This window comes from Trachypithecus francoisi, unplaced genomic scaffold (assembly GCF_009764315.1).
Source record: "Trachypithecus francoisi isolate TF-2019V2 unplaced genomic scaffold, Tfra_2.0 Lachesis_group3, whole genome shotgun sequence".
In the NCBI taxonomy this organism is placed as follows: Eukaryota; Metazoa; Chordata; class Mammalia; order Primates; family Cercopithecidae; genus Trachypithecus; species Trachypithecus francoisi.
In genome coordinates, this window is record NW_022681468.1 from 28,915,113 (window position 1) to 28,927,862 (window position 12,750).

At 47.2% G+C, this 12,750-nt stretch overlaps 1 protein-coding gene across 1 annotated transcript; it reads right to left on the reverse strand.

Annotated features, from left to right (window-relative positions):
- Positions 1–2,218: 2,218 nt before the first annotated feature.
- LOC117071004 (neurexin-3-like) lies at positions 2,219–12,506 on the reverse strand. The gene is made up of 4 exons (XM_033190823.1): positions 11,101–12,506; positions 7,557–7,617; positions 3,992–4,064; positions 2,219–2,329 (listed from the first exon to the last, which is right to left on the reverse strand). Exons 1-4 carry the CDS (start codon positions 11,807–11,809, stop codon positions 2,219–2,221), a joined length of 954 nt encoding a protein of 317 aa, XP_033046714.1. The 5' UTR covers positions 11,810–12,506.
- Between the last annotated feature and the right edge of the window lie 244 nt (positions 12,507–12,750).

Below are 12,750 nucleotides of genomic sequence, written 5' to 3' on the forward strand. Positions count from 1 at the left end.
TCTTCCAAGACCTGTCTCCAAGAGCAGGTACTCAATACTGCTTCATGTCATGTTCTTATCTTCTAAAAAAAAGAAGAAAAAAAAAAATACTGCTAGGCCTTTTAGCGAAATCTTCATTTCTGTTGGCGTGTCTGACTCTGGCTACCAGGATGGGCTTGTTAGGCAAGTCTAATCCAATCCCCTTTTCATCTTCTCCATTGTATTCCAGAACTTCACATCTTTTTGTTTTATTTTGTTTTGTTTTTTGAGACGGAGTCTCACACTGTCGCCTGGGCTGGAGTGCAACAGCACAATCTCGGCTCACTGTAACCTCCACCTCCTGGGTTCAAGCGATTATCCTGCCTCAGCCTCCCAAATAGCCAGGATTACAGGCACCGGCCACCACACTCAGCTAATTTTTGTATTTTTAGTAGAGACTGGGTTTCACCACGTTGGCCAGGATGGTCTCGATCTCCCAACCTTGTGATCCGCCTGCTTCGGCCTCCCAAAGTGCTGGGATTACAGGCATGAGCCACTGCACGCAGCCCCCATCTTTTCATTGCAGAGAAATTCAGGATTTCCAGGAAGCTCCTTGGAAATTCAGAGATGCTAAAAACCTATTTGGGTATGGGGGAAGATGGGACATCACAGAGGGATAAAATGAGGCACTGACAAAAGAGTCAGAGATGGGGCTAACCACGAATCTTTCACAGTGCAAACTCCCCAGAACCAAAATGACTGGAGTATGAGTCACCTGCTTACATCAAATCTCTTCCTACATCAAGCCCTCCCACATTGTTTCAGATTAATCATAAGCAGTTAATTCTAAATAACTCAGTGGTATGTGTACTGCTGGCACCATATTAGAGAATCCCTTATGAATTTTACTTTGGCACTAGGGTTAATTCCTGCAAAGCATCATTCAGAACTGTTAGGATCAACCCACCCATCCTCTTCACCCACATGGCCCATTGCAAAGGTCAGATTACTTTAAATAGAATGAGGACCACTGAGAAAGCGGCTGGGGCTGAAAGAAAGAAGAGCTCCCTGATACTTAGCATTGAGAGGTACATCAGGCTGCTGTGAAAAGCACCAAGCTCCCATTACTGCAGTTGGCTAGGAGGTTTTTTTTGTGTGGGGGGGTGGGGGGGCAAGGGGAGGCTCATTTTACACAGTGCAGAGGAGGATGAGAAATGAGTAGTTAGATCCAATGACTTCTGAAGTCCCCTTTAAACTTATTATCCCATGATTGTTTTTTTTCTGACATGAGTCTCACTCTGTTGCCCAGGCTAAAGTACAGTGGTGTGATCTCAGCTCACTGCAGCCTCAATCTCCTAGGTTCAAGCAATCCTCCCACCTCAGCTTCCCAAGTAGCTGGTACCACAGGCATGCACCACCTTGCCTGGCTAAGTTTTCAATTATTTGTACAGATGATGTCTCACTACATTGCCCAGGCAGGCCTCAAACCCCTGGGCTCAAGCAATCCTCCATCATCAGCCTCCCAAAGTACTGGGATTGTAGGCATGAGCCACAGTGTCCGGACTCCCATGATACCTTATAATGTACCTTGGTTTCCAGTGCATTACCTAGGGCAAAGTCACAGCTAGAAAGCAATATATTATACTAAATGTCTTAGCATCCTCTAAGAGGGTCACACGATCCACACTTCATCCCTCACAGATTTCTCCTGCAACACCAGAATCTCCCCAAATTTCAGTGTGCTTCCTTAAAATAAGCAGTGAGTCAAATTACACCATGTGATTGTACAACACCTCTGCCTAAACTCCAGCCTTGTCTTTTCTGGCCCAGACAGAGCAAACAGACTGTGGGAGGATTTGTCTTTCAAGGATTCCACAGGTCAGAGCTCAGCACCCTCCAAGCCCACTCTTTCCCATTCTCTTAACTCTCAATGTTAACCATGCAAGATACAGGGCCCCGTCTGGAAAGAAAAGAAGCCTGAGAGAATGAGGAGGAAGGAAGAAACTGAGTGTCTGGTAACCTCCCAGCCTGTCCAACCCTTTTTCCATGATGTGGATCGCAAAGAAGTGATCTCAGCTTTGCTTTCCAGCTTATCCCTCCTCACAAGTGGGGTACTCCTTTCTATTTGAAAGCAACTTATTAAGTAAATGAGCTGTATACACTCTCACTGCACTTCTTCTATTCTCCAAGAGCTGCAAGCAACACATTTCCAATTATACCTGGAGGAGAGACTGCAGAATTGCCTGAAATGTACTGCTTGCTAGAGTGGAGACACCAGTCCCACATTATCAACAACCAACCACAGGGCTGTTGGGACTCTGTCTTCTAAGGACATCACACGGGCAAACAGAACAACTTCAGGAGAACCAAACTGGCAGATCAGAGGCAAAAGCGTCAGGAGAGGATCGGATGAATAGCGTCTCATCAAGAAACTTAAAGGAAAACTCCCCAGGGTCATTTTCTTAGCTACAAAGACACTGTACTTAAATTAGACTCTCAGTAAAACCAAAAGGATCCTACATGCATTTCACAGCTAGAAAACTTGAGCCAGGAGCTTTACATTGCCTACGGTTCTTGTCCCTCCCTCTCTTTCATCTTTACCTTCTTTATGCCCTTGCATACCTTTGCTTGGTGCACTGTTTTTCCCCCAAAAAGCCAAAGGGTTCACAATTTCTAGGACTAGATACAAAGTAAGTTTTGCCATAGAGTGAAACTGGGTAGTTTCTCTGGATGACTATGAAGTCAGCTTGCTTTTAAAAGCTACTGGTACCTGTTCCAGGATTCAAAGAGAAAAAAGAAAAAAACTTTGGAAGATACATTATTTAGGAACACTGTGGCCACAGTCAAGATTTGAGAGCAGATACAGACATGACACATTTAAAGGGGGCCCCGTATTGCTTTTAAATAGGTCGCTCAAAGACATCAATTTCTGGAGAACAACAGCAATGACAACCCACTGGCAGTGCAGTTCCCAAAGAGACCAGGGGGACAGGCCTGCAGAGCCACACTTTGTCCTTCTCCTCTGCCAGCCACAGCCTGACACCTGCAACACAGTTCCCAGCGTACCCCCCACTCCCTCTTACCTTGTGAGCCACAGCAAATTAAACCTCCCAACTTCAGCAGGGAAAAAAATCCTCAGGAGGATGACTAGAGCGATCCCTCTGTCCAAATACCACCTTGTTCCTCTAAATCTACAGCAAATATTTCCAAACATTTCCTCCCTTTACCCAGTGGATATCCTAGGAATCTCCTCTTCCCACCACATCTTCCCAAATGACATTCCTATATTCCCTGCACCCTCCTGTACTCCCTAGCTCTGATTCGTCCACCTATGGTGGTTATGAAGTGGAAAATGTGTCTGTGATGAATGGTCACTGGTTAGAAGAAAAAAAAAGAAAATCACACATACACTTAGAGCAACATTGCTGTCACCGGACAGCAACAAGTCACGTTAACAGAGGGGGATCCACAGAGGTGGGACCTGGTGCTTATGATATTTGGGACTCCTTAAGAAAAAGAAATTGCAAATACGAAATTAGGTGTGGGGACTTACAAGGGACCCGTGCAACTGAGAATGCATGAAAGGCTTAGTTTCGTGGCAAATCCGCCTCTGTAATCATCTCGACCCTTCTCACACACACAAGGGAAAAGACAAGAAGAAACACAGAGAAAGATTGGTTTTATTATGTGAGGAGAGAAGCTGAAGGCAGGAAAGCTAGGAGGAGTTTGACAGAGGAATCCAGGAACTCCAACGCTCACCACCAACCCTGAGTGAGGTAATGGGCATTGCCTGGTACCTGGGAAACCAAAGGTAAGTCTAAAGAGGTCATCCTGTCCAGTGAAGCTCTGGTGTGGTGTATCTGTGCTCCAACTACCTCCAGACCCTTGGGTCCAATCCCAGTCACTTCACTAAAACCAGAGTCTTGAGGCTGGGAATTGAATACTGTACTCATATTCATTCATTTTCATTTTCTTTCCTATTTTCCTTCTTTCTCTCTCTCTGGCTAGAAGGAACAAGGCCCCTGGGACAGACCAAGCTGATAGCCTCCTGCACCAGCAACTTGACATTTTGCTTATCATCTGCATCCACGGAGACAATGCTCCATCTCACAACAGAGACACAGGCCATTCGTGTTCATGAAGGGAGCCCACGGGCAGAGGTAAAATGCCACATTGGGGGTCTGGGCTCTCAGGTCCTAGAGATGGCTGCCCAACAGGCAGCCTCCACACTTGCCCTCATACCCTTGTACCCACAACAAGTTCAGAGTCTGAGTCTCCTCATCTATTCAGTGGGATGCTAAGGCCTGCCCTAACTGCCTCACTGGGTGGCTGCTGAGGCCAGAATACCATACGTTTGCAGGCAGAGCCCTGAATCCAATCCTGCAGTCACAACGATTGTCAGCAGCCCCATGGTCTTGGGCAGGAGCAAATGGCAATGAAATTGGATTCTGTACACTTCCAAATTTCCCCTCCTTTTATCTCTACCACCTTTCAGACTGGGATAAGGGAAACTGGTGGAGGCAGGGGTCACTTAAAAGAATCTCCTGTGAAACCAAATTGATGTGCAGTTTGTTCTTACACAAGCCAGAAGACCAACAGCCCAGAGTCAGAACTTGCTCTTTCCTGGAGTGTAGGCAGATAACTTCAAGTTTTATCTCATTTAATCCTCTCAACAACTCCATGATGTATGATTTCTTTATGATTCCTATTTCACTGAGAGTCAAGATAGCATGGTGGTTGACAGTGCAGGCTCTGAAGCCAGACTGCCTAGACACAAATTGCACCTCTCCCTCTTAATACCTGCATGATCTTGGGCAAGTTATTTAACCTCTTGCCCCCTAGTTTCCTTATCCAAAAAAATGAGAATCATAATAGCATGTCAAGAGTGGTTGTGAGGGTTTCAAGAGCTAGTGAATGAAAAGCACCTACGACAGTGTGGGCCTGGAGCCAGTGCTCTGTGATTATTAGCTATTATTATTACTAAAGAAGACACTGAGGCTTCAAAAACCTTCTCCAGAGCTATGCAACATGTAAGGAGACAAGCTCAAATTTAAGTCAGGATCATTTTCCCTCCAGCAGCCATACCCTTATCCACTATGCTAAACGTGGTTCAAGTTCCAAATTTCTCGGTTCCTCAGTTTCCTCATCTGTAAAGTGGAGCTAATGATATTAACTTCATAGGAGTTTTGTGAGGAACAGATGAGCCAATGAATATAAAAAACACCTAGATGTCAGGTGCAGGGTGGTATTTAATAAGAGCAATGGTAATAATATCATTATTATTTTGTGTAAGGAAGGGCACTCGACCTTTGGAGCCCTGCCCTAAAGCCTCCCTTACTCCAGAGCTCTGCCTCCGGGGCCTCGCTGTGAGGGACCCACACTGTGGCGCCAGTGACTACAAGTAAAGGGGGTGACGTTAGTCCCTTCACCCAAGTGCAACCTGCAACCCCACCCCACCTCATCTGCCCCTGTGAAGGAGAAAGAGGACCCAGCTGAAGGACAGCTGCCCCAGAAACTGGAAACCATCTTTCTGGAGCAGGCTGCAAAGGGAGATAGGGGTCTTGAAAATAATTATCCCCCAGCATTGGGCCTGTGGTATCTCATTACCAAATGCAAATGCAAGTTCACGTGCTACTCTGAGGCTCCTGGCAAAATGCCTGCCTGACCCTCAGCCTTGCTGAATTTGGACCAAAGCATTATCCACTGCCCACCCTCTTTGCAGCCTGCAGCTGCTGTGCAGTTTCTGCAAAAGGAGAAGGCTGCTTTCACCTCATTGAAGGGGGAACATGGAAGAAGGGTCTTATTTCGTTAAAGGAGGCAGAGATGTTGGGGTAGGGGGGAGATTTTAAAAAACTGCTTTTCCCTCAGCAGTTAAAAGAGGGATAATTGAAGCAAGTGGCAGGCGGCTGCTCTGCCGTTTAGCATACAGTATACCCAGGAAATCTCACTTGGTAATCAGGAGGAAAGGAGGAAAAAGGAGCAATCAGACCCCTATTCAGGCTCCATTTAGTGACAGCCCCTGCTGGCTGGGCTGGTGGAGAGGCAGGCTGGTCCCATGGAAAGCCTGAATGCTGGGTGGGAAATCAAGTCTCAGAAGCAGCAGTCCCTCCTTTGTGTACATTTTAAGGCCTCGTTTCTGTTCTCTCCTCCCCAAACCAGGGAAGACTTAGAAAGGAGTAATCCTTTACTCTCCGATTACGCACCACTTCCCTGCAGTCCACCGCCCCTTCTCAAAGCCATTCAGAGTTGACACAGATTAGGAACAATGCCATGTTATAATTCAAGCAGCACGTGCACTGTGGAGAGGAAGAGGAAATGACCCGGTTCTTACACAAGTGCCCAAACCAGGAGGATCCAACTGAGGCAACCACTGGTCCCTTCACTACAGTATCTGATGTCTCTGGATCTCAGCAAATGCTCAGGAATAAGCAGCCTCCTCTTGGTATATGACATTCCATCCTAGTCCTGGCTTTGAGAGATGGGGCAAGAGTCATAAATTCTCAATAAAAAAAAAAAAAGGTAATTGAAATTCACTTTCAGGAAGGCATGCAAAGGCCACACAGTGGTGTTGAGCCATCAATCAAACTGACCTGAGTAGGATCTGAGCTTCAGACAGCGGGAGGGAGCGGGGACAGTCACTACTGAGGACCACACAACAGTGTGCATATAACAAGGCTGTGGTCCCTATCACCAACACCCACCACGACACGTCACTAGAGGATTCCAGTACTTGAAAATGTAACAGTTAAGTCTCGAGACAAACCACTTCTGGTCTGGGCACCCACTCAAGTCTGCAGGACAAGACAGAAGACAAGTAATCAACTTTTTCTTTCTTGGTATACTAAAACCTTATCCCTCTACTGAATCAACCTTATCCCTCTACTGAATCAATATAAAATGTTTTGGCATGAGTGATATATGACATAGGTAGATTTGGGAGTAGAGATCCACCTATGAAAGCTTCTCCATTGTCCCCTGGCTCCACCCAACCTGCCACAGGCTGACTTCATACTAAATGAACTCTTCAGAGACACTGGTCCTGAAATTTATACAACTTAGCACTGAATCAATTCTTCACAACCATAAGGTTGTTGAGTAATTCAATACATGCACATTCACAACCAAGAATGTTTGAAAAATAAACAAGTTTAAACTTATTTCAAGGTGCTGACAAACTCTCAATGACCCGTGAGGGAACTGCTCTCTAGAGGGAGCTGAGGATACCTCTTCATTAGCCACTGAGCTTCAAGGCTGCCCATAACAGGACAGGCTGAGCTAAACAAAAAGCCAGATGAAAATGCCACACCATAGCTCCACTATATTCCAAACCAGATATACATAATTTTAAAATCACCACTGAAAAGGCAAGACTAAATGTCAACATGAACAAGTCTAGTTGACCACCAAAGCATTTTATTTATAGACATAACACCCAGATGTAAAAATCTAGGGCCTCTTCTCTGTCCATCATTCTCCACAATGTTCAATGTGACTATTACTTGGAATAAAGTTTTCCCAAGTAAGCTGTGTGGGATTCAGTCTGCAGCCAGAGCTAATAGTCTTTCACCAAATGAAAGAGAAGATACTGTGTCTATTACCTCATACCCATAGGTCCAAACTCTCCCAAAGCAACTACCTCCTGTGTCTTCTGGGTCTTACCTAGGGAATATACCCAATGGGGAACCAAAATAGCCCAAAGCACATAAAAGAGATGGGCCTGCACATTCTTCCTGGGGTGCAGCATGATGACATTTTGGAGCCAACAAGGCATGGAGAGCCAGACAAGCCAAGCAAACAGCAACACCGCAGGTGGGCTAGGAGCTAATGGACCACAGAAGGTGACTCCAATGAGCTGACCACATCCATCTGAACCTGCAGAGGCCCTCGCAGCTCTCCCTGCTCTTTGAACTGCTAAAGCATGAAGTACAAAATGGACCTTTCATGCCAGGTGCAAACCCTAACACCATCAAATAGCAGGGCCTAGCCTGCAAATTGAGACAAGAGGTGCTTGGTGCACATTCTGCCTGCTGGGAATAAGCCCCCTGGATTCAGTGCTGTGACATGGACAATTCAGCAGAGGTTGGGTGGGGAGAATGGATGCATTTCTCTCTAACCACTTCACCACATTATCTTTGGAAAAATGGGCAGACATTATCTTGTTTTGTGTAGATCTGTTTGACACTTAGCAGCTGCTGTGATTTCCTTTCCCTTCACATTTTACAGGTGAGTTTTTCCTGCGTACTTTCTAAAAATTAACTATGTGTGGAGGCAACGGTTATTTTCTAATAGTCTGCGATCCATTTTTGTGATTGATTAGACATGATAACAATTACCAGGATCAACAGGCTCCAAGTAATCAACAGGAGATTCTGTTACCTCCTGCAACATCCTCTCTCACCTCAACCTTTGCACTGCTGTGTTCCAAGCCAGCCAAGTGTTACTGCTATGGCAGTTTATTTACTCTGTTTATGTACCGGGAGAATAAATGAGTTAGGCTGTGTGTTTGCCTTCTACAGATAGGGGTATCAATCCGTAGCCAGGAGATGATCTGAACCTTGTAGGAAAAAAAAAACAATTATTAAAATATACATATTGCATTTAGCTATTAAAAACCAACGGCACACAATCTGCTCTGAAGAAATTCCACTGGGAACTGGAACACACACAAAATATAAAAAGAAAAAGAAGAGAAAAGAAAATTGTATACATATACAGTATAGAGATTTTTTTTTTCCTGCAGAAAAGTGCTGATCCAAACCTGCCCCAAGGAAATGAGTTCTTTTTAAACACAAAAATGCAATCAGGGATAATCAGCAAGTTAACAGCACACTTGCAAACACCCTGGTCCCTAGAAAGGAAGAATGCCAGCTTTCAATACAAGTTTTGAGAACAGAACAGATCCTTTGGGCGAATAAGAAAACAAGTGATCATGTCAGCGTCTTCAGGCAGAACTTTCTCCAAAGCCAAGAAGCTCTGGAACAGCAGTCAGCTCCAGAAGGCACCTGCTTGTGAGAAGCACTTCAATAACCACATTCCCAAAATGGTTTGTAGACTGGGGTTGCCTCTTCCCCACCCCCTTTCTCCCAGTGGGTTCAGTGGAGGAAAAACAGAAGCCAAATAAGGACAGTATAGATGCCTGGCATCTCCAGCTCTGACAGCCCACCCACAGGGAGAAAGATGCGATGCCTAACTCATTAGAAGAAAGGAGTGGAGACCCAGGCAGCTCCTGCAATAGCCCATGCATGACAAGACCTCTGATGTGTTCTAGTCTCCAGCAGGTACCGCTTGGGAAATAAATTTTCTTTTAATTTTTTTAAATATTCTTAAATAGCCACTGATAGCTGAATTTCACATCAAGAACAACCTGCTTTAGGGGTTGGGATGTTCTGGAAACACTTAAGGAACACCTGCAGTTTTTAATTACAAATCCCAAGGTAGCAGGGCCTTACCTGAATGAAGAGATCTTGGGAGTCAGTGGCAAGGCACTCACCTGGCCACACCCACCTGGCACCACCCACCTGGCACCAGCCATCTGGCCTCCCTTGATCTTGTACTTGTTAGTTCTTAACCTTGATTGTGCATTGGAATTATGTGGAGAGCTTTAAAAATGTACAGATGCTTGGATCCCATGCCAAGAGATTCTGATTTAATTAGCCTGGGGTGTGGTCTGGAGTTTAAATTCCCCCAAGACAATCCTAACATGCAGCTAAGTTGAGAACCGCTGTTCTGCCCTATACCTCACATCACCTCCACAAAGAGACCAGTAGGGGATGGCAACATAAAACCCGTCTAAGAGAATCCAGGGCTTAACCCAAAAAGGATAGGAGGAAATGTGACTTCCTTGCCTCCTGTCACCCTAACTTCTCAACATACATACCTGTATGGTCCGTTCTCAGCTTCTCCAGCAGTTCCTGCTACCCAAATCTAAGCCGTGAGTGAGTCTAGGAATCCAGGAATCTGGATTTTAAGTATTTGTCGAATGAAAGTTTGAGCCACCTCTCTTAGTTCTAATCCCAAACAGTCAGGATTTGGTGAGCAAGGGAGGGCAGCCTAAGCCTTTGTGCCTCCCTGCTTCTCCTTGGGAAGCCACAGTTGAACCTGGGAGGTTCTCCAGACATGCTGTATACTCTCAGCTCCCTTGGAGGCTTGGCTGAAAAAGGCTGTAGTCAATCTCTGTTCCTCTTTGCAATGTTCTCAGTACATGGAGAGGATGGGAAAGGGAACCACATCTGAAGAGGTACCTCATGTGAGAAATCCTCATTGACAAAACAAAGAGGCAAGAAGGGCCTGGCCCAGATGCCTCATTCACCTTTCAGACACCTCCTGGAGGGTTGGGAGGTGGGGTGGGCCACAAAGGAACTGGGTTCATTTTTCTTTACACAGGTATTCTTTATGTGAGGGATGATTAAGAGGAAGTGATGGGGAGTTTCCCAACTATCCCTAAGGGTCCAAACCTCAAGGGGTCAGGACGGACACAGGTAGAAATTTGGCAATTTCTGTTTTTGTTTTTCCTTTTTTGAGACAGTCTCACTCTGTCACCCAGGCTGGAGTGCAGTGGTGACATCGCAGCTCACTGCAACCCCCACCTCCCAGGTTAGAGCCATTATCCTGCCTCAGCCTTGAGAGTAGCTGTGACTACAGGCGTGTGCCACCATGCCCAGCTAATTTTTGTATTTTTAGTAGAGACAGGGTTTCACCATGTTGGCCAGGCTGGTCTCCAGCTCCTGACCTCAAGTGATCTGCCCACTTCGGCCTCCCGAAGTGCCAGGATTACAGGTGTGAGCCACCTTGCCTAGCCGAAATTTGCCAGTTTCTATCTGATTTCTTGCCCTGGGTTGACTGTGATAAACGGTGCTGCAGTGAGAGGGGCCAAGCTGGGACAGACCCTACTTCATCTAACCCTCTGAGTAGGGTACAGAGCCCAGGGTTCAGGGGCCAGGATTCTCCTCCTGCTGAGATCTGACAGATTCAATTCTCCACTGAGAGTAGGCAAAGGATTTCCACTGTCTCCTCAGGGCAAGAGGCCCAGTGATCTAACATGCAGCTAAAGATGTGCATCCATATAGAACTGGTTTCTATCAGGAGCCCCAGCCTCAGCTATCCCATGGGTGGGTCTCTAGCAAGAGAGGGAGAGGGTCTTACCTTCTGAGCAGAGCTTGCCACCATAGCCAGTGGTAGAACAGTCACAGGTGGGGTGGCCATCCAAGAGAAAGCAGATCCCACCATTTTCACAGGGACGCTCACCACAGGGTCCCTCAGCATCCAACTGGACACCCTGGCTCCCTAGAAGCCGAGGCTCCGAGTTTCCATACTTGAGATCCAGAATTAATCCCTTGAAGCCGGGCATGGCCTGTACTCCATCAAGGGTCAGGGCAGAAGGTCGTATGTCAGCAGGGACTCCACCAAGGAACAAGTCACTGACCACATCCATGTAGGGCCGCTGGGGCTGCAGCTCCCCAGACTGGCCCTCGTCGTCAAGCATCAGCACTGTGCGCAGGCGGTCGCGGCTCACCATGAGGAAGTGCCAGCTGCTATCATTCACCTGCTTGTTGGATAGCACAGCAGTCTCGGCACAGTCCATGCTGAAGCGGAGCTGAACGCGGCCATCCACCAGGGAGAGGCATAGGAAGTCGCAGACACCGCCATCATCCAGGTAGAGAAGCAGACCCGTAGAGACGTTGGTCTTGAACTGAAAACTCAGGTCGCTGCGCGTGCTAGCATCCCAGCGGAGGTAGCGGGCCCACTGGTTGGGGAGGCCCATGAACTCAAGGCCCAGGCAGAGCCCCAGCAGAGACCCCAGCAGGATGCTGACCTTCAGGGTGAAGAAAACCGAGTGGAGTGTGGAACTCATTGTGGCTGCTGGGACAGAGCCCAGAGGAGCAGACAGGCCAGGGAACAGCCCAGAGAGGATCTCTCCCTTTGGCAATAGAAGTGGGAGAGGAAGACAAGACGGAGATGGGGGGACAGAAAGCACACAGGAGGAAGGCAGCACACACACAGATCCTGAGATGGTGGAGAGGGAGGAAAGTGTACAAGAGAGTCCCAGAGGGGCACACAAGCAAGAAATTGAATAAAGGCAGTAGAAAAAGATAGGACCAGCAGAAGAGGAGGAAAATCAGGTGGGGAAGTGAGGGACTAGAGTAAAGAGGAAAGCGTCTTTCTCCAAGAAAAGATCTCAGCTATCCATGTGGATCCGGAGGCCTTGACTCAAGGAGGAGAAGGTGCAGGAGAGTAGGAAGAAGTCTTTAGCAATGCACTCCTCCCAACGGACCTCCAAACACCCTAGCCAGGGAGGCCAGGGACAGGGCCGGGGTGCTGTGATGGAGGAGGAGTGAGTGGTGAGGTGAGCCAGGTGACAGGTAGAAACAGGCCAAGGACCAGTCCTAAAGTTCTACCTCCTAGCAGCAGCAGGCTGTGGGGAGGAGGGCAGCTAGAAGCCCAATGCTCAGACAGAGCAGGGCCCAGGGCAGAGCGCAAGCAGACTCAGGCTTCATGGTGCGGCCAGAGGCAGTGCTGCCCATAACTTGCCTCCCAGGACTCCAGAGAAAAGACCTGTGGGAAGAAGGGGAGGGAGAAGGAGAGGAAGATTAGGGCCATATATCAGGAAAACATTGCATCCAAGTATTGATGGAATGCCGACTTCAAGCCAAGCTATTCTAGTGATTGCTACAGCGCTTAGTACTTCAAACAGGAGGGAGGCCCCGGGTTCTTCCAGAGCTACTATAAGACCCGAGCCCAGGTCCTAACAATGCACTCAGGTTTTCCATATGTAAAAATAATGAAAATCCCCAA

Bases quoted from the DNA above. Each gene is read 5' to 3' on its own strand.
- LOC117071004 (XM_033190823.1), bottom strand. From the start codon at position 11,809: ATGAGTTCCACACTCCACTCGGTTTTCTTCACCCTGAAGGTCAGCATC. The intron at 7,618-11,100 runs GTAAGACCCTCT...TATATTCCCTAG, and splicing joins TGGCAAGCTCTGCTCAGAAG to GTAAGACCCAGAAGACACAG. The intron at 4,065-7,556 runs GTAATAGACACA...CTCTGTTGTGAG, and splicing joins TTTGGACCTATGGGTATGAG to ATGGAGCATTGTCTCCGTGG.